The sequence below is a fragment of the Nesoenas mayeri genome (genome assembly GCF_963082525.1).
Source record: "Nesoenas mayeri genome assembly, chromosome: 11".
Taxonomy (NCBI): Eukaryota; Metazoa; Chordata; class Aves; order Columbiformes; family Columbidae; genus Nesoenas; species Nesoenas mayeri.
In genome coordinates, this window is record NC_137563.1 from 21,246,214 (window position 1) to 21,266,977 (window position 20,764).

Below are 20,764 nucleotides of genomic sequence, written 5' to 3' on the forward strand. Positions count from 1 at the left end.
CACCGGCACCCCTTCTCCTCCCGGAGCCGGGGATGCTCGGGGGCTGCTGCCAGGGCCGGATCGGGCCCGCGGTCTCCAGCAGGACAGACGGGGCGGCGGACGCCCCTGTGGCCGGTTCTCCCCGGGGCCGGACGCGGGGCCGCTGGGAAGAGCCGAGAGGCAGCGGCTGCCGGGAGCGCGGGGGGGCGGCCCGGAGCGCCGGGGGAGGCCGGGCCGGGCGCGGCGGAAGGCGGGCCGGGTGGCGGGGAGCGGGGCGGGCCCGGGGGGAGGCGGGCCGGGCCGGGCCGGGCCGGGCCGGGCGGCGGGGAGGCCGTGCTGAGCCGTGCCGTGCCGTGCCGGGGGGGGAGCGGGCCCGGGGAAGCGGGGCGGGCGCAGCGGGGGGGGAAGCCCCGCTCGGAGCAGCCGGCGCGGCGGCTCCGGCAGGTGGCACTGGCCGCCTCCCCCGGCCGCCTCCCCCGCGCCCCCCCCGGCCCGGGCTCCGCCGCCGCGCTCAGTCCGCCGGCGCCGATGCTGCTGAGCGGAGCGGCCGACGGCTCGGAGCGCGGCGGCGGCGGGGCGGGGGCGGCCGCGGGGGCCGGGGGCGCTCCGCAGTGCGTGGGCACCATGGCCCGCTGGCTCCGCGAGCACCTGGGCTTCCGCAGCGCCAAGCCCGCGCCCCCCGCGCCGCCCAAGCCCGACTACCGCGCCGGGCCGCCCCCGCAGCCCCCCCCGCCGCCCGGGGGCGCCGCCGAGCCGCTGGCCGCCGCCCAGCCCGACATCGTGGCGGCCTACCGGCTGCAGAAGGAGCGCGACTTCGAGGACCCCTACAGCGGGGCGCCGCCGCCCGCCGCCCCCGACGGGCCCCGCTACGTCTCGCCCAAGCACCGGCTGATCAAGGTGGAGACGGTGGAGAAGGCGCCCGCCAGCCCCCCGCCGCCGCCGCTGCCCCCCGCCGCCCCCAGCTCGCCCCCGGCCGGCCCGGAGCCGCCCGAGGAGCCGCCGCAGGAGGTGAGTGAGTGTCCCGGCGCAGCCGCCCTCCCCGGGGCGCCCCGCGGCCCAGGGGGTACTGGCGGGCGCCCCTCGGCAGGGCTGGGACCCGGGGCTGTTCGCCGCAGCAGGAGCCGCGGCCGGGCCGCGTGTCCCCCGTGTCCCCCGTGTCCCCCGTGTCCCCTCGCGTCCCCCCGTGTCCCCCCGTGTCCCCCGTGTCCCCCCGTGTCCCCTCGCGTCCCCCCGTGTCCCGGCAGCTCCGCCGTGCCGCTCACACGTCAGCAGCCGCGGGGCGGCCCCGGCTGCTCCTCCAGCTCCCGGGGGAGGCAGGTCCGGCCCCCAGCAGGTAAATCCCCAGCAGGAAGCGTCGCTCGCCGAGGTGCGAGAGCGCAGGGCCGCCGGCCGCCTTCCCCCTCCCTTCTTGCCGTTTCTTTGCTGCCAAGTGCTTGTTGCTCTACAGAGGCAAACACCTTCCAGCCCAGGAAGGCCCCGAGCGCACAGAACTGTCTCCGGTGGCCCCTGACGCGGGGTCGGTGGCCCCGGGCCTCCCTCCACCCTCTGCCCGCTTGCCAGGGCCCGGTGGTGCCAGACGGGCCCCCCGAGCTGCCGCGCTGCTTTGTCAGGGAGCCTCAGCGCCTCTTTGTCTGCCGCCTCCCCGCCGCCTCTCGGGGGTGAGAGCAGAACCTGGCGCTGCCGGGCCGGGAGGGGGTGCGAGATGTCCCCAGCACGGACAGACGGGCCGTGAGCGGCCTGAGGAGCCCGGCGGGGCTGCGGCTGCCGGTGCCGGGCCGCTGGGCAGAGGCGCTGATGCGGGGACTGCGCAAATAAAGGCAGGAGAGGGGTAATTAGTGCCCGCCAGCGCTGCCGCCTGCAAGATGAGGCTTGTCGAGCGAACTCGACGGGATTGCAGATCTGGCTGGCAGAGGGAAGGGTGGATGCGATGATCCCGTCTGTGGTCCCGGCATTGCCGGGCAGCACGGCTAAATGAGCGCCGGGCAAAACCTGCTCGGGAGTGTTTTAAGCAGATAGAAAAACTTGTTGCTGGCGGATCTTGGAAAGTTGCTTGCACTGACTAATTGCTTTCTGGAGGTTTCTGCAGGGGCCTGGTAGAAACCCCTTTTTGAGCCGGGATCCTGCGAGCTGTTGGCTGAGGGCAGCAGAGGAGGAGGCGCTGGCAGCGGGGCCGTTGCGGGGATGCGGTTTGCTGAGCCAGGCTGGATGGTTTTTCTGCTGGAACACACGGGGTGGGGTCGGAGGGACCAGGGGCGGGTGGTGGTTGTAGGAAGAACTCGGACTGTGGTGTGCAAAGGGCCGAGCTGCGGCAGGCAGGGACTGCAACAGGTACAGCCGGGCTCTGCAGGCATCTAGGGGATGGGGAGACGCCGGGAAGTTTAGAGAAGAGGTAAAAGCCGGGATACGTTTGGGGAAACCCTCCTAACAGCACGAGGCCAAAGAAGACTCTTCGTCTTATCGAAGGCAGATGGTGATTAGATTATCTCATCTTCTGTGTGCCTCTTTGGGAGGAGGTTTGGGTTTCTTCAGGGCTCCAGTACGTGCTGGACACAGGCAGAACTCTGGAGGCCGGGTGAAGCCAGAGATAAGGTGGGAATATCTGATAGTGCATGGAACTGTCCATTCAAACCGTTTTCCTGGAGGAACCAGGGAGTGTGCACAGCTTGGGGCATCTCTGTTGGGCTTGGGCCCCCTTTGCAGCTCCCATCTGCTGGCCTTGGCGTTGGCCAGGCGGTGGGAGGGCTCCCCAGTTGCTGCAAGGCCATGGTGGCCCTTTATGGAGGTGTCTGCTGGGAGACTGCTGGTGCCACCAGCTCCTGTTTTTGGTGACAACGTCAAGGGGTCCTGGAGCAGGGGCTGGAGCCTCTGCTGAGCTCTTCAAGCCGAGACGATGGTTGTGGCAGGGGCCCACGTGCTCCCATGCGCAGGAAACGCTGGTGGGCACTGTTCCCTGCCTGCTGCGGGGACTGGGACTCCAGGAAACCCCTGGCTGTGGGTCTTGAGTTGTGGTGATGCTGAAGATGGAGATGTACAATTCTAAATATAGGCAAGGGTGCTAGAGCAGAGGTTTTTTGTTAATGACTGACAGTGCAAAACGCTCTATTAAAACGTGCAGCCCTTCTGAACAGGGAGGACGGGGATGGACAGCAATGGAAGGAGCATCCACCAGTTACTGGCTGTGTGGTTTGTGGTACCTGCGCTGTGTTGAGGTTGGGGGACGGGCAGTGTTCCCTGGGAGCCCTGTGCCTGCTGTAGCTGTCCTGACTGTTCTGGAAAATTGAAGACAGGCAGGAATACCTTGGCCATGTCATCCCTCCTGCCCGGCCATGCTGCGCTTTGCCATCGTAGTGTGTCCTCACATCTTTCTGCCTTGCACAGGAACTGCGACGTCTTGCAGGGACGTGCTCACAGTGACCTCTGCAGTGGCTCCTGCTCCGTTACAAATGCTTGCTGGACACAGTGGGAACCAGGACAGGTCCTTCTCCATCTCCTTAGTCTGGGCAGTCCTTTCCCTGCAGCCCTGCATTACACACCGGCCCTGTACAGCTCGCTGAGCGAGGCCGATGCCCGGGAGATGTCTTCTCTGCCGTGTTTGCGTTAGGCAACGTGAGCAGCATTTCCAGGAGGATGCAGCAGTGCGGGACCTCCCTGCACGAGGACACCCAGGACACGGCTGGGTGACCAGGTTGGGGATGTGCCCGGTGAGGGCTTTGCGTCCTGCCCGCCGGGACCGATCGCTGGCGTGTTTGCAGGGACAGCAGGGTCAGCGCCGCGGGGTGTGGGAACGGCCGGCCAGGAAGCTCCTGGGCGTGTGTCTTTCCTGCGAGAGCCTCCCTGGACTGAGTCATCCTGCGCCGCGCTCCGCCGGCCCGCGCTCCCTCCTCCCGTGCCGTGGGGTCACCGCTGGCCCTGCCGGCCGCCCTGGGCAGGGGACCAGACCCTTCTCCGTTTGCTTTTCGGTTTGGCTTCAGTGTCCACCAAAAGCCAAGCTGTAAGATGGGTCAAACTGCACCTGGCAGAGAGAACAAACTGAGCTTGCTCGTAACTCAGAGCAACTCCAGCGTAAAACCCAGCAGTCCTGGGAGGAGACCAAGCTTCATCTCCAAGGCAAGACACTTCTCTATGAAGTGAAGGATCTCTCTGGGGACCTCTCTGTAGAGCGGAGCATCTTGTAGTCACAAAAGGTGGTGGCAGGCAGGATGTTTGTAGGCAAGATGGGGTGAAGAGCTCCCGCTCTGCCCTGGGATCTCAGTGTCTGAACTGTGAACTCTGTTGAAGAGCCACTGTCTGTCGCAGCGTACAAACTTTGCTGCGAGACCCTGGTGATGATTTGGCCCTTTGCCTGAATTTTCTCTTGGTTTTCTTTTTTTCTTGCAGCTGACATAAATAATAGAGTGAGAGCAGCCTCGGTGCTGCAGGAGGATCTGAGTGTGCGCTGCCACAGGAGATAAATGCTTGAAAAACACTCAGGTGCACACCAAGGACATGTGTCCAAGTGCCCCTGGTGCCTGGCTGCTCTGGAGGACGGCTCTGCACCACGAGCTGTCCCGGGTCGGTGGCTTTAACATACGGATTCACAGAATGGACTGGGTTGGAAAAGCCCTCAGAGATCATCCAGTCCAACCCTTGGTCCAACTCCAGTCCATTGACCAGATCATGGCACTAAGTGCCGTGTCCAATCTCAGTTTACAAACCTGCAGGGCTGGTGAGTCCAGCACCTCCCTGGGCAGCCATTCCAATGCCTGACCACTCTCTGCACAGTATTGCTTTATGATCTCCAGCCTCAATTTCCCCTGGCAGAGTTGAAGCCCATGGCCCCTTGTCCTATTGCTGATGCCTAGGAGAAGAGCCCAATCCCCACCTGGCTACAACTGCCCTTCAGGTAGTTCTAGAGAGTGCTGAGCTCAGCTCTGAGCCTCCTCTTCTCCAGACTAAACAAGCCCAGCTCCCTCAGCCTCTCGAGGGAGCACATGTCAAGCATGTACCTTGCACCCAAATTATTTCAAATCTAGCAAAGCTTGTGCTGCACATGAGCAGGTGATGCCTTGGTACCCGGGCATCTGGGTGGCATGTGGGGACTGGCTGGGCGGTGAGCAGCTCCCTCCACGACACAGGAGGCGAGCAAAGCGTGGAAATGCCTTTGAGCAGATGGGGAGTCTGGGCCACCCCTGGAGCTGCCCTGCCTGCGGCTGCCGCAGAGCCCCGCACAGCCCGCACAGTCCAGCCCTGGGATTAGGAAATGTCAGAGGTGCAGTTTCCCCGGCAACCTTAATTCGGCCCCACGTGCGAGGGCATTAGGATGCCGTCGGTGACTGCGGGATCCCGCTGTTTGCCCTCTAAGAGCTCAGCCCCGGGGCTCTGGGTACCGTTCTCGCTGGCTTGGTTGTGCATGCTGAGGTTGCAGCGCTCCTGGAGACACTTAGGAATCACCTTCCCAGCTTTGTCCTGGCTTTTCTGCTGTAATATCTCACCATTTAAAAAATGAATGGGTTTATGTTCTCAGCATGAGTAGGCTCAGCTCCTACGAGGCATCCTTGAGACAGAGGAGGAATGAACCTGTGTGGCAAAACCCCACCAGACTCAGGGAGCTCAGAGCCCCCTGATCTGAGCTATTCGCTCTGGGTGCGAGTTAAACCCAGCAAACCTGCGTAGAGCCCATCTAACTGCTGCTGAGCGCCTCTGCACCCCACTGCAAGGAAAATACCTGGGTTTAGGGGTCTCAGCAGAGACAAATTCTTCACCATCCTCTTCTTTCTAGGCCTGGACCTGGTGGCATCTGAGTGGGGCCACACTGTGAGCTTGCTGCGACTCATCTGTCAAGGGTCCAGCAGTGAGCCGGGTCTGTGTCTGTCGAGCAAAACGCATCTAGGAAACAGGATTATGGCAAGTTTCAACGTGGGTAGGTTGGGCTCAGGGTGAGAGGAACGAGCAGGATCCCCTTTTTGAGCGCGGGAGGGTCAGCAAACCGCATCTTGGTGGCACTCGTGTGTTGAGCCAGTGCGTTTGTGCGTGTTGGACACCTGCATGCTCGTACCTCCCTTGGCACCAGCGCGTGTGCAGGTGAGCTGTCGCCGGCACAGGGCTGTGCTCTGCAGGCACCGCTGTGGCAGAGCGAAAGCCTCTTCGCAGCTTTCTGAAGAGGTGGGTGCATCCCACGGGATCTCCCGGCTCTCTGCGTGGGTGGGCGCTGATCTGCACCTGGGATCTTGCCAACAGCGGGTGGGCAGCACGATCTCCTTTACCCTGGAGAAGGAAAGAAAACAGAGGGGCTTCCCGCAGTGCATTTGCAGTCGCCGTCACCATCTGTCCTGCTGCTGCCTTGCCCAGGGCTGAGCGCGTCTGCTCGCCTGCACCTCCGAGCCCCCGTGGCACTCGCCACGTGGCGGGCAGGGTTTGCTCCGGGGTGGCGCTCTGCTGCTCGCCCATGGCGAGGGGCCGGGCTGGTAGAGCTGTCCCCGCTCCCCACGGCATCGCGAGCCCGGAGGTTTGCAGAGGAGGTGCGAGCCGGGGTGCGGGGAGCCGCGTCCTCCCGCAGCTCAGGGCGATGCGAAGGCTCGGGGCTGCACAGAGGTGTTTACAGCTCCGGTTCCTGCTCCCTTTTCCTGCTGGGTTTTGCTGCTCAAGGCTATTGTCGGGCCGTTTTGCACAGGAAGGAGAAAGAAGTGGTTTGTTTTAAGCTGATTATGGGAGCTGGAGAGGAATGTGAGAGGCCCTGGGCTCCAGGACTGGCCAGGAGCAGGGACAGTGGTGAGGACAGAGCCTGGTCCTTGCTGCGGGAGCTCTGTGAAGCCAGCGTTGTGGTGGCAAAACCCACCTCACCGAATGGTCCACCCTGGGGTTTGCACCCTGGTGGGCAAGCATAACCTGGCAAAGGTGTTTGGGTGCGCTCAGACCCTGCTGGGAGTATCGCCTGGCCCCGTTTTAGAACCAGGCTTTCGAGCGGGAGGTGAGATGTGGCATCGTGCCATGGGGTGCTCTGTCTGGGAAGCTGCTGAGGTGCTGGAGCAAGAGTGTGGCTCCAGCACTGGTGGGGATCAAGCTCTGGGAGATGTTCTGTGCCCTGCTGCAGGATCATCTCCATTTCACTAGTGAGGGCAAACCTTGGGCTTTCCGGGCCGTCCCCCTGGCCTGGCACTTGAGAGGCTCCTGGTCCTTTTTCCTGGTGACTCCTGATCATATGATGCTCTGTGCTGGGTTACTTGTGACACGTGGGGATGCTGTGGGGTCCAAGGAGGGAGCCATAGGCTGTTCTTAGCCTTTTTGTTAAGAAACATCTTCAGACAAGCCCGCAGGGAGCCCCGGAAAATAACCAGTGAGTTCCCAGTCACGCCAGTGCCAGCTGCACTGGGATCTGCTCCCCTTTCTCCACCTCGGGCGAGGAGACGTGGCTGCGTGCAGAGAGCCCATCTGTGTGCCGCGGGGGGACCAGCACTGCGCGGCGGGGCTGGGGGTGCCTGCCGATGGTGAGGGAAGAGGCCGCGCCGCCTTCTGCTCCGCTTGGCTCCGTCCCAGCGCTCGGGACAAAGGCTGGAGCGTTAACGCAGCGGAGCGCTGGGGCCTGGAAAGCCACCGGCTGCCGGCACCTGCTCCGCGGCGCTGCCAGGATGCACGCGCGGGGTCCCAGCTGCCGCTCGGAGAGCTCGTGGTGGGGATCTGGGCGGCTTCAACTGGTCCCTGATCCCCCACAAACAGGCAAGGAGTGCCCTAACCCTTCTCCAACCCTTCCTTCTTCAGCTGGCTGTCCTGGAGGACTACGCAGATCCCTTCGATGCGGCGCAGGTGGCTGGTAGCCAGGCAGGGCTGGAGAAGGTGACGGAGAACGATGGGTACATGGAGCCATATGAAGCCCAGAAGATGATGGCAGGTAAGGCGGAAGGCTACGTGGAAGTGCCGCTCTTTGTGCTTCCGCTCTGTACATTGGGTGAGCGCTGGACTCTTATTCGCAGCCCGTGCCAGCGCTGGGTCCTCTGGACAAGGCAAACCCAGGCAGTTGCTGTGGTTCGTGGGCAGATTGTCACAGCTTCAGCCGTGTGCGATGGCCTCGCCGTAACCAGAGCACTCGCAGAGGCCACTTGGGCAATGAAGGCACCTCGATATTCCTCCCCGCCCGCCGGGAGCACGGTGCTCGCCAGGCTGGCCAGGAGAGACCTGACGTTTGACGCGTCTGGCATAAAACTAAGACAGATGTGGGAGCTATTTAACTGGGTTAGGACTGGGCCGGAGCGTGTGCCACAGCAGCAGGTCCCCCCGCCGCGGTGCACGCAGGGTCACCGTGCCGGCCTGCCAGCTCCAGCCTCCCCTTTGCATTTCCATCGTTCTCCTGGAGCGAGTTGTTTCTGGAAAGCTCATGTGGCTTTTTGGATGGGGCCATTGCATTTCTTGGAAAAATAGGCAAAGACGCTGCGTGTGTCCATGGGAGAGAATTTGGTTTTGCTGGAGGGAAGGGCTTTTTATGAAACTGGCCATGCTGGGTGTGCAGGGAAGGACTGTGGCAAAAACCTCCTGGTCTTTTCGCTCCTCTCCTCTAGAGATCCGCCAGAAGGGCTTACGGGAGGCTCCGGTGCGGCCGCTGCACCTCTATGACACCCCCTACGAGCCGGTGCTTGGGGGGCTGGACATGGACGGCGACCGCCCGGCTTGTCCCCGGCCCAGGGAGTCCCGACTGCCCGAGGACGACGAGCGGCCGCCCGAGGAGTACGACCAGCCCTGGGAGTGGAAGAAGGAGCGGATCTCCAAAGCCTTTGCAGGTGAGCGGTGGGAACTGCCATAAAAGATGGATTGTAGCCATAAAGCAACCACTGCTGCGTTGTGTTTTGCTGTGGGGTGAGCCAGCTCTCCTTGGGGTTCCTTCGTCTTTCGGGGGTCAGTGGTGTTGACCTCTGCGTTTCCGTGGCTTGGGGAGCACTCGTACACTTGCAGAGGCTGTTTCTTTTCAGCAGGAGCCGAGATGAGTGGAATGGTGGCTGGAGCTGCCTTAGCAGCCAGTCCACTGCCCATCTCTTGTTGCCTGTTCCCCTCTCACTGGTCACAGCCTCGGGTGCAAGTTGATACCTCCCAGCCCCAAATTGCAGGGGAGAAGCTTGACCCTGGGCTCAAGCAGATCCCTCATTCCTGGGGGCAGGACAAGAGCTGTGTGCTCCCCCAGGAGCCCTTGGCCAGGCGATCGTCTGGCCCCCAGCCTATTTATCTGTGCTGCGGGATCGATGGTGTTTGTGCTCGTTAATGAGGAAATCCATGCTGTGCATTAGCGCCGGCTCCTCCACTGGCGCTGGCTAATTGCCATGCTCTTATCTGGGATGCATTTCAATCGCAGCGATGTGCGTCTGCGCCGCAGCCGGCTCGCGCGAGGTGCTGGGGCCGGCGGCTGTCGGTGCTGTGCGGGGATGTGGTGGAGATTTGGCCTTGGGAGTGATTCACCGTCTGAGTTTGGGCTCTGAGAGCTGGAGGTGTCTGTGCCGGGCTTGACGCCGCGGCGGCTGCTCGTGCCGGGGGTTGTGCTGGTGCCGCCGCGGCCCGGCTGAGCATGGGGCCGGTGGATTCAGCTCTGCCGAGGATGCGGCTGGCGGGCTCCGTCACGAACCGCGGCGCGGTTTGTGTGTCCACCACATGGCTCTGGGTGGCCGAGCCCCTCGCTCGGTGTCCTGGGGGCAGGCGCTGTGTTCATGGTCCAGCTCATGTGTGCTCCCCGGGCTCCCAGCACCAGGGGACCGGGCTGCTGCGCCCTGGGACACAACAGGACCCGGTCCCTGTTTTCTCCTGGAGCCAGAGCAGGTCCTGCTGTGGCTGCCCAGGCATTTCTCTTCTCCTGTGATGGTGGGATCTCTCTGCTGGCCTTTCCCCCTTTGAGGGGCTTCTGAGACCACATGCCGATGGGCACCGGGTACCTGCACGAGCAGCAACCCGCTGGCACCTGGCAGGGGAGCGCAGACCTGCCGGGCGGCCGGGACGTGCCCGGGGCAGGACGGACGCACAGGCAGGACGGACGGCAAAGGGCGCTGGGCCAGGGGCCCTGGAAGGCGGCCGGGAGCTGCCGCCCGCCCCGCTGGCTGGGACAGCTGACGGAGGAGTGGGGGCTCTCGGTGCCGGGCACAGGATGGCTTGGCCAAACCAGCACAGGGCTCCTGGGAGTTCAGTCCTCAGGTCTTTCCCGCGCAGCTGCTCTCCTTCTCCACGGGCCTGGTGTTGCTGACATTTTTTTCTAAGCCCTTTCTTTCTCTCTTTCTCTTTCTTTCTCTTTCCTACTCCCCTTCTTCATCAATCCAGTCGAAATCAAGGTCATTAAAGACCTGCCATGGCCCCCGCCGGTGGGACAGCTGGACAGCGGTGAAAGCCCCACGGATGGCGAGGCCGGTGCCCCCGTCCCTCCGCAGCACGGCCAGCCCAGCTACGAAGATACCAACGGTGGGTCTTGCGGGACAGTGGGTGTCCGGGGGGGCTGCAGCTGCAGGCCAGACGTTTGTCCTTCCCCCTTCTACATCTTCTCCAGCTCCGTGACGCCTCTTGACACGCAGCAGTCGAGCTGCGCCAGGGGATTATTCGGTGGCAGAGTTATTACCTTGTCTTTTGTTCTCTCGTCTTTGCCTCCAAATTCCCAATGTCTGATGGCTGCTTTTACGGTCTTCTCGACAACTGCTGTGATGTTTTCTTGTGACTCTGAACGCCCAGGTCCCTTCCAGGTGTGGCAGCAGCTCATTCACATCCCACCGCTGAAGTTGGGGTTGTTTTTCTCCGTATGCTTCGCTTCGTCATTTATCACGGCTCTGTTTCTTCCGCTATTTTATTACCTTGCTGCTCGGTGGCAGGAGGTCCCTCTGGATTCTTCGCTTGCGTTTTTGCTATGCCAAACAACTAAATCTCTCAGGCACACTTTGTCATCTCAGGTTTGCCTTGTTGTGCAGCCCTTTTTGTGTGTGCCGAGCGGCAGAGCCCGCACGTAAATCCCCATTGGACTCCACTGGCAGCCTCGCTTATGAAAGCCAAACATCACTGCTTCTCTTTTAACCCATTATTAATATTTAAAGGACTTTGCTCTTACGCTGTGGTGGATTAGGTTTCCTCCAAGAGCATTAGGTGGTGGTGGGGGGGTTGCCAGGCTTTTGGGTTTGGGGGTGGGAATTGGGCTGGATCTGCAAGTCGTGAGATTTTCTCTGCAAACCGTTGCGCCGTGTCCGCCCGCGCGTCGCTAACGCTGCTGCCGGTGGGGAGGGCGGCGGGCCGGGTGCACGTGGCCGATTGCCTTATCTGCCGGTGCCCAGACTCCGCAGAGCTTGGCAAAGAGGAACCGCCACGGCTCTTGCTGCCGCCGGGCGGGTCTGAGCGCGGGGCGCACGGGGCTCCCCGTTCTGCAGCCGGTGACGCCCAGAGCGATGCAGCCTTCTGCCCCAAACCCGCGGGGAGCCGGCAGGTGAGATCAGCCCCGAAAAATAAACACAGGGGAAACTTCCTCATGCTCTTCCTGCAGTGAATATGAGTGTCAAGAAAAATTAATTCCTTTGCTACGCAGCCTCTTTTCTTCCCCCATCGTTTGTTATCTGACATGCGTCTTGCTTCTGATGAACACGTCAGTTTGTAATTTTTCCTGGTTTTAGCAACACAGAATCTCTTTTTCCTGACTCACTTTGTTGTCTTAAGTTTATCTTGCCGGAGTTTTGTCTCATTTTCTACTTCCCCTGTCTGGGGGTGACTTGAACTTCTTGAAGGATGTCTTCTCGCTCCTAGGGGCTTGTTTTTAATATCCTGTTTAATCATGCACATGCCTCCGCCTCCCTGTGACAGGTGCAATGCATTTCTTCTGAGCCTCCAGCGCGATGACTTTGTGCTGCCAGCAAGCGCTTCTGTTTTGATTGTCTGGCTTTTTAACCATCGCCCCAGTTTTTTAAGGTGATGGGTTGAAATTGGAGCCCGTGCGTTCTGTACAAGGGCAAGCGCAGCGGGTGGAAAGCCAGGGCGCTGCGGAGATGGGGCTCGTTGAGCCTTGACACCGGACACCTCCCCAGGCTCATTCTCGGGGGGTTTAAGCCATGCTGAGCTGCCGAGGATTTTGTGTGGGGTGCTGGGGGGGCTGGAGACTTGGACAGCACCCAAAGCCTTAGAGGGCGCCCTGCTAGAGAGCAAAACATCCCTCTCTGGGTGTTTTCTGCCTCGCAGCAGCGTGGCCTCAGCATCGCCCCGGCGGCCGGGGAGAGCAGGGACCCCCCGGGACACCCCCCTGGTGCGGGGGCTGCGGTGCTGGGGCTGCTCTGCCCCCCCAGCGGCCCCCGGCAGCCGCTCATTGAGGCAGCTCTGCCCGATCGATAAGTAATTTGTGCGAGGGGGCTGGTGTTGCAGGGGAGCAATAATGGACTCTCCAGAGGAGGCAGAAACAATATTGTTAATGCTGAAATCATCTTGCACGGAAATAACAGTTGGGGATGCTGGGTCTCCGGGGCTCCGTGAATCCCCCACTGCTCACCGGGGCCGGGCGTCCGCGTCGGGGACACCTCAAAGTCAAAGTGTCACCCTCTTACCTTGAGGAATTGGTTTTATTCACCCCAGGAGGTTTAGGATAGGACAAGGGGTGATGGTTTTAAACTAAAGGAGGGAGATTCAGGCTGGACATGAGGAAGGAATCGTTGCCCTGAGGGTGGTGAGAGCCTGGCCCAGGTTGGCCAGAGAGGTGGTGGCTGAACCATCCCTGGAGACATCCCAGGCCAGGCTGGACGGGGCTCTGAGCAACCTGAGCTGGTGAAGGTGTCCCTGCTCATGGCAGGGGGGGCCACTGGGGGACCTTAAAAGTCCCTTCAACCCAACTATTCTGTGGTTCAGCTTGTGCCAGCAGAAATATGTCCCTCATTTCCAAACTGATTGCTCTGTTTAGCACCATCCACCCCTCTTCTTTTTTTCCCAAGGTTGGAGTGCGTCCCCTTAGTGCTTCTCACTTAACTCTGTGCCGCAACCACTGAATCTCTGCTTGCGTTAGCAAAACCCTCTCAGAGCTTTTGAAACCTCCCTGGAAAATATTTCCAGGGGCTCGGGTGCTGCACGGACCCCGGTCCTGATGCGGGGGGACCCAACCTCGCCTGTCGCAGAGTGGGGAGCAGCAGCGCCAGAGCTGCCCTGCCCTGCTCGGAGTAGCAGATGCAGCAGCGCGAGGGGACGATGTGACATGGCTCTGGTTCTTCCTGCAGGGGGACAGCTGGGAGGCCAGCCTGTCTGTCTGTCCTGCCGCCAGCTGCAATGTATGTCTGTCCTGCAGGTGTGTCAGAGGGGCTGGGGTATGGCCGCACCTCACCCTGCCGGGAGGACAAGGCCAGGGCTGCCCTCCGGCACGGCTCCGGCGGCCTCAGGAGCAGCAGGACGCTGCTGGCCGAGCCCGGTCCCTTTGTCGGGGAGAGGATCGACCCGGCGCTGCCCCTGGAGAGCCAGTGGTGAGTCCTGCGCACCTCAGCGCTGCCCCAACCCCTGCCTGCTCCGGGGTCCCTGTGACCACACTGTGAACAGACCCCGGCCCCGTGTTCCTGCCTGCATGTTGTGGTGTCCCCGAGTGCCCCCCACACCCCCTGTCCTACCTAGTGAACACCTTGTCCCCCCAGTCCCCCTCCCTGGCCATCCCCGGGGCCTGGCGGTGGCGCAGAGCCGTCCCCGGGGTGCCCACTCAGCCTGGCACAGCCGGTCCCTCTGTGCCCACAGCTGGTACCATGGGGCCATCAGCCGGACGGACGCGGAGACGCTGCTGCGGCTGTGCAAGGAGGCCAGCTACCTGGTGCGCAACAGCGAGACCAGCAAGAACGATTTCTCCCTCTCCTTGAAGTGAGTGAGCCCACAGGGCTTGGGGGTGGCGGCACCCACAGGTGACCCCTCACGGGCGGGTGCCCCACACGAACGAGTGGCTGCGCTGAGGGGTCGACTTGGAGGCGAGAACGGGGCGGGCAGAAGTGGCTGGAGAACAAAGTCTGCGCTGCCCTGCGGTGTGGCACAGGCATCTGGTTCGGGGTCTGGCAAAAGTCTTTCTTGGGGAGGTTTTTAGGTCTGGAGGCTCATTGCTCATCCCTTGGCAGAGCTAGTAATCCCTCAGATGGATAAAATTATGTGCCTAGCCATTCACTTGAGTGTGAGCTTCCAGCTCTGGCTTCTTTTTCACAGACTCACAGAATGTGAGGGGTTGGAAGGGCCCTGGAAAGCTCATCCAGTGCAATCCCCCCATGGAGCAGGAACACCCAGATGAGGTTACACAGGAAGGTGTCCAGGCGGGTTGGAATGTCTGCACAGAAGGAGACTCCACAACCCCCCTGGGCAGCCTGGGCCAGGCTCTGCCACCCTCACCCCAACAAGTTGCTTCTCAAATTCAAATGGAACCTCCTGTGTTCCAGTTTGCACCCATTGCCCCTTGTCCTGTCCCTGGTTGTCACCAGCAGAGCCTGGCTCCATCCTCCTGACACTGCCCCTTTCCATATTGATCCCCAGGAATGAGTCCCCCCTCAGTGTCCTCTTGTCCAGCTCCAGAGCCCCAGCTCCCTCAGCCTTTCCACACACGGGAGATGCTCCACTCCCTGCAGCATCTTGGTGGCTGCGCTGGACTCTCTGCAGCAGTTCCCTGTCCTGCTGGAACTGAGGGGCCACAACTGGACACAAGATTCCAGGTGTGGTCTCCCCAGGGCAGAGCAGAGGGGAAGTTTGGTTTCACAGGAGAATAAAGTTTGTATGGTCCCGTTTCTGATGGAAACGCGGGTGCCCGTCCCACGTCACCCCTGCTGGGCTGTGCCACGGGGAGGACACTGTGCTGCTCGGTGTCCCAGCAGGGAAACCTCGCCCACAGCGCGGCTTGGTTTCTGCTTGGGTTTTGGGGGTGATCTCTGCACCCTCCCTGAGTTTTCCAGGTGCCCTTAGTGCCAAAACTGCCCGAGGCATCGCCGCACGTGTCCTGCCGGGTGTACCGCCTGTAGCTGCTCATCCAGTGCTTTCGGGACTCGTGGGACAGCCCAGACCCGTGAAATCAAAGCTGTTCCTCTCCCGAGGTTGATGATGGATTAACAAATACCTCTTGCCCTCATGCTAGACGTGCACATGAGCTCTGTTCCTGGCAGATGTGAGAACAGTCTTTACTGGGCTCTTCAGTCATCTCTGTCCAACAACAGGCCACGTGTCTCTACGCTTTTCTCAATATACTTTAAATTTCCCCAGTGGTCTCTGTACCTGCATTGCTCCCTGGGGGGTTCAGCCTCCCCCGTTTATTTCCCAGGGACACAATTGTGAATTAGATTGCTCCATCTCTCTCTCTATTTCTTTAGGCTTTTTTTGCTGCCTTCAGCACCAAGCCAGGGCAGATCTTTAGCTGAAAACATTCTTTCTTCCTTCTGCACTTGTAGCTTTTAGATCACACAACAAGCCTTTCCGGGAAACCTCCCTCATTTCTTTTCTTTGGTCAGAATTTTTACTGATGTTTTAATTTTCTCAATATTTTTTTTCTCGCCCTGGCTTGCAAGCAATTTTGAAACGACAGCTTCTGCTGGTCAATGTGTTTGAGGCTGCGAGAGGTCCTCTGGGCCATCACCCTGCGGGTGGCATTAGCCACAATGCGCTGGAGAGCCTGGGAGGTGGTTGTGGATGGGGCTTTGTCCCTCGCTGGCACAGGTGTCCCTTTCCATCACCTCTCCACAAGTCACGCGCCCGTTTCTTTGGGCTTTTTCCTTGCTGCCCATGCTCAGCCTCATGGCACAAAGGACCAAATCCTGTCCCCAGCCAGCCCGTGCTGCTGGGACGTGCCCTCGCAGCAGCGTCACCCGGCCAGAGCTGCTTGGGCACCCCCGCCTGTGCTCGCAGAGCCCTTGAGCACGATTTTTACTCCATCGCCTTTCTCTGTAGAGCCTTTTCAAAGAAAATCCCCTGGGTCTGTTTTTATATAGCTGTAAGCTGTCTGCCTGCGTCTCTTCTTTTTATTATGATTTCTTTTCCTTGAGGAAGGAGATGCAGCCGAGGAGATGGTCTGAAAGCGAGCTCTGGCGCTGACCTAATGCCCTTTTGTGCTGCTTTAAAGGAAAAATACACACAAGAGGGACCAGCAGGAGTGCCTGTACCCATCATGGTCAGGTAGCCGGAGGGGTTTAACCCTCCCGTGCCCGTCCTGGCTGGTCTGGGCTCAGCAGCCCCACGTTGCATGTCATGGGCAGGGTTGTGGTGTCGGAGCACACGTCCCTGCTGGCTCACCCCTCCAGGCCACGCTGCGAGGCTTTGGGTCCCTCCTCACGTCTGCAAGGTGCTTGGCGGCAGCAGCACCTGCCCTGCGTCCTCGGCCCGTCCCTGCTGCTCTCGGGTTCGCAGCATCTCTCCAGGGTCCATGTCCCTCACATCCCTGAGTTTGTGACAAAGACCTGTGGAGCAATTTGGGCAAAGCCAACCCAGCCGGTTGTGGAGCTGTGTGGCAGCTCAGGACCAGCTCTGATCCTGCTCTGGGCTCCAGGCAGGGTCGCTCTGCAGACGGTGCAGCACCCGCAGGCAGCTCCGCGTGTGGGTGATGTGACCGTGTGTGAGCGGGATAAACCCAAGCACCTGCATGGCACAGCCCCGGCTCCTCCCTGCCGCCGGGACACGGGATGGGACCGGCTGTCGCTGTACCCCGGGGGGCTATCGCTTTTCCACGGCTGCAGGTCTCCCTGCCCTCCCCCGGGGCAGCCGGCCGGCTCCTTTCCTCTCGGCTCTAAATGGATTATTGCAAACCCATTCTGCTAATGCAGCCACGCTGTCCATTACTGCATTACGGGCACCGTCTCCAGCCGGGGGGATGGGACCGGCCTGCGCAGTGCTGGAAGCGGCTCAGCATTGCTGATGAGGTCCTGTCTGCTTTTAAGTCATCGATATTTTGCCGTAATGTGCATTCCAGACGCTGCAGACAGGCTGTGGCTCTCCTCAGAGACGCAAATTAATAGCAACAGGGCCATTAGCCCGTCACTTGGAATCGGCGCTCGTGGCGGGATCTGCCTGCGCAGCCCGGCGTGGCGCGGTGCCCGCGCGGTGCCGGGAAATGGCCTCGCTGCGCCGAGCGGGTTTTATGGAGCCGGCAGTAGCGGGGGGGGCGTGGGCTGCGGCCGCGGGAGAAGATCCTGCTGTGCTGCGGTGAGGCTGGATGTGTGAGCCGAAACCCTCCCGCACCGGCCGGGCGGCTGTGAAAGGGGCTTCACCACGTGCCGGGGCGAAAGCTGCTCCTGCCCATGCCCACCCAGCCCTGGGCTCCCTCCTTGTCCCCACATAGACCCTTTGCACTCCACTGCAAGGCCGTGCGCCCCAGGGGACACAGAACAGCATGCCCAGCCACCTCCCTCCCTTGTGCTGGGGGATTCATCTGGAGTTGGCCAAGAGTGTGTTCAGTTCTGGGCCCCTCGCGCCAAGAAAGGGCTTGAGGTGCTGGAGCGAGTGGAGAGAAGGGAACGGAGCTGGTGAGGGGCTGGAGCACAAGTGTGATGGAGCGGCTGAGGGACCTGGGGGGTTCAGCTGGAGAATAGGAGCTGAGGGGAGACCTTCTGATCTCTGAACTGCCCGAAAGGAGCTTGGAGCCAGGGGGGTCGGGCTCTGCTCCCCAGGAACAAGCGCCAGGAGCAGAGGAAACGGCCTCAAGTTGCCCAGGGGAGGTTGAGGTTGGATCTGGGAACAATTTCTTCCCCAAAGGGCTGTGGGGCATTGGAACAGGCTGCCCAGGGCAGTGCTGGAGTCACCGTCCCTGGAGGGCTGGACAGACGGACATGAGGTTCTCAGGGATATGGGGCAGTGCCAGGGGTGGGGAAACAGTTGGACATGATGATCTTGAGCGTCTTTTCCAACCCAGTGATTCTGTCATTCTGTATGAGCAGGATGGTGCATGCAGGGCCACAGCCCGGGACAGGAGCCAGCAGCACCCTCAGCTATGGGGACAGGAGCCAGCAGCACCCCCAGCTGTGGGGACAGGCCACCCGTGTGGGGGTTCAGGAGCTGATGTGTGGCTGGGCCAGCTGCACCCCCTGACCCCACCTCTCTCCTTGCAGGAGCAGCCAGGGCTTCATGCACATGAAACTGTCCCGCACCCAGGAGAACAAGTACGTGCTGGGCCAGCACAGCCCGCCCTTCGACAGCGTGCCCGAGATCATCCACCACTACGCCAGCCGCAAGCTGCCCATCAAGGGGGCTGAGCACATGTCCCTGCTGTACCCGGTGGCCATCCGCACCCTATAGTCCTCACCCACCGCGAGCCGGGCTCGAGGACGCGTGCACCCGGGACCGGCCGGTCGCAGGGCCGAGCGCCGCCGTGCCGCAGACGGGCTCGCACTGGCAGCCTGCGAGCCGGGCACGGCCGGCGCCGTTGGGGATCGCTGCGGTCGGACCCTCGTCCCGCTCGCTCGGGGGCTCCCGTGTGTCTCCCCAGGGACATCCCCGGCGCGACGAGCTGAGCGGGGCTCGCCAGCCGCTGCCCTCGCCTGCCTCCGGGCAGAGCCGGGGCTGCAAGGACTGGAGCCGGCGCCTTGCGGAGGCCTGGGGGGGTGCGACGGGCAGGAAAATGGGGATAAATGTTCCGTTCCCAGGCCTGAGGTGCCTCTGTCAGGGTGCCTGGCTCTGCCTGCAGGCCAGGAGGCTGGCGGGGGCGAGGGGACCTGCATGGGGGGCCAGGCCAGCGGTGGCCCCCACCCGCACGGGTGCTCAGTACTTGCTGCCGTCCTTTGCCAAATGTAAATAGTGACCAGTTTCAGCATACGTGCAGCACCACTGCCGAATAAAGCGGTGCACGGTCGCCTCATCCTCCGTGGGGACCGCGCGCCCGCGTCCCACCACCTCGAGTTGGGGACCGGTGTGGCAGTGTGGTGGGGAGGGTGACGTTATTACACAAAAGCTCGAAGGATATTGATTTTCCCTTCACTGTTGCGTACACCGAGACCCGTGTGCCAGAGCGTCCAGGCAGCTCACTCGTCTGAGACACGGGACAGTCACAGAATCAGAATGTCCTGAGTTGGACCCACAAGGATCGTCGAGTCCAACAAGGTGACGCCGGTGGTCACGTCCTCACTCTGTCTGTGGGACCCTTTGCGGGCAGTGATGAGCTGATTTGGACCTGCTCGTCGTTCCCTGTGGAAGGAGGTGCTCTTTGGGATCTTTTGCCTCCTCGTTTTCCTTCACCCCTCATTAAGTCTTAGGCAAAATCCCTGAATTTCACAGATCTCCCATTCTGCTCCTCCTCTGGGTATTTAGTGGCTGCAGTCCTGTTCTTTGTCTTCCTGACAGCTTGTCTTTGGGCCAGCCTGGTCCTTCTCTTCCTTTGGCTGAAGCTACATCTGGTGCTCTGTAGCGTTTAACGCATACCTTGCCTTTTAACCTCGTTCTTGGTGTTGTTTGCTACTATACCCACACACGTACACGTTTCCTCCATCCGCGCTTCAGGCTCAGCTCGGTCTCGCTGTTCCCCCTGCAGCGCGTCCCCTTTCCCTCCGCTCCCCGGTGCTCCCGCCATGCTCAGCAGAGCGGGCGGCAGCGACACATTCACCGCTGGACCAGCAAAACCTTTTGCATCAGCAGAACAAAGCGCCTGGGGAGTCGGTGGGATGCGTTAAGCGGTGGCTTGACTAAAGCTTTGTGGAGAGAGCTGCTCCCGCTGGTCTGAGGGGGGACGGGGGTGATGGATGGGAGCACGGGGACCTCGTGTGGGTGAGCACCCACGCAGGAGCCCTGCTCTGCCATGCGGGCTCTGGGGTTCTGCAGGCTGTAGCTGGGGATTGCTGTCACGGCTCTGAGCTGCCGTGGGGACCCTTGGGCACAGCCTGGTCCACGGGCACACGCGGTGGGGAGCCCGCAAAAACTGTGGTGGTTGTTCCAGGACGCCTCAGCCTCTGACACTCCTTAAAAGGCAGCAGTTTGGGCTCGCTGGGCGCCCGGTGTCTCCTTACAGCCCCGCTCACTGCTGGCAGCTCCCGGCTCCTCTCCATCCCAGCGAGGCGTCTCGTCCGGCGGGGATGGAGAGAGTTCCAGCCACAGGGTTATTCTCCCGGCAATGCCGCGCCAGAGCCTGCGGAAAGAGCTGGAGATGCGGAAATCTGCAGAGATGCTCTTGAGATGCCCTTGCTGCATTTAAAACGTTTCAAGGGCCCTCGGCAGCCCTGCCGTGCCCTGACGGCTGCAGCACAGAGCTCGTCCCAGGGGATGCTCTGCCCTTCCGTGGCTGTGGCTGGAAAAGCAGAGGCCTCTGGGTTCCGCGCAGCTGGGCAGTGAAGGCGCCGGGAGCCTCCCCACGTTGGGCTTTGTCTTGAGGAACTGTCAGGCAGCAGCCTGCGCAGCGGCCGCGCTGGCGGTGCCGGTGAGCTCGCAGCACTGCGCTGACGTCCTGCCCAAGCAGGAGGAGTGTGAGACCCTGTGCAGCGCACCAGCTCCCCAGAAGCAGTCCCGGACCAGCAGGACTGCTCTGGAGCCGGGCTTTGTGTCCAAGTGCTCCAGCTAAGCAACTCTTGGTCCTCCCTGTGGCAATTACATCCCTCCGCAGCCCTCTCTTCTCCAGGCTAAAGTCCCAGCTCCTCAAGCATCTCCTTGTACCATGTTCTCCAGCTCTGACCATCCTAGTGACCCTCTGCAGGACTCTCTCCTTGTACTTGGGGGCCAAAACTGGACACGGTATCCAGATACGGCCTCACCAATGCCAAATAAAGGGAAATAACCACTTCCTTTGACCTGCTGGCTACACTCATACGATAACTTGTGTTAGAAGGGACCTCAGGAGGTGTCTAGTCCTCCCTCCTGCTCCGAGCAGCATTAGCATTGAGCAGAGCCAAGAAGGGCTTGTTTTGGAGAGAAGCAGAAGTGC

At 61.5% G+C, this 20,764-nt stretch overlaps 1 protein-coding gene across 2 annotated transcripts; it reads left to right on the top strand.

Annotated features, from left to right (window-relative positions):
* Positions 1-298: 298 nt before the first annotated feature.
* On the top strand, positions 299-20,623 carry SHF (Src homology 2 domain containing F). 2 transcript variants are annotated; one of them, XM_080351158.1, is made up of 7 exons: positions 299-987; positions 7,714-7,843; positions 8,508-8,726; positions 10,243-10,380; positions 13,214-13,385; positions 13,648-13,767; positions 17,970-20,623. In XM_080351158.1, the coding sequence occupies exons 1-7, from the start codon at positions 508-510 to the stop codon at positions 18,154-18,156; spliced, it is 1,446 nt and encodes a 481-aa protein (XP_080207284.1). In that variant the 5' UTR covers positions 299-507; the 3' UTR covers positions 18,157-20,623. The 2 variants fall into 2 exon arrangements, with proteins under 2 accessions (XP_080207284.1, XP_080207285.1); XM_080351159.1 differs by lacking the exon at positions 10,243-10,380.
* Positions 20,624-20,764: the final 141 nt, after the last annotated feature.

Excerpts from the sequence above, each read along its gene's own strand:
- SHF (XM_080351158.1), top strand. The coding sequence starts at position 508 with ATGCTGCTGAGCGGAGCGGCCGACGGCTCGGAGCGCGGCGGCGGCGGG. Across the intron at positions 988-7,713 it reads CCGAGGAGCCGCCGCAGGAG|CTGGCTGTCCTGGAGGACTA; the intron begins GTGAGTGAGTGT and ends TTCCTTCTTCAG. Across the intron at positions 10,381-13,213 it reads CAGCTACGAAGATACCAACG|GTGTGTCAGAGGGGCTGGGG; the intron begins GTGGGTCTTGCG and ends TCTGTCCTGCAG.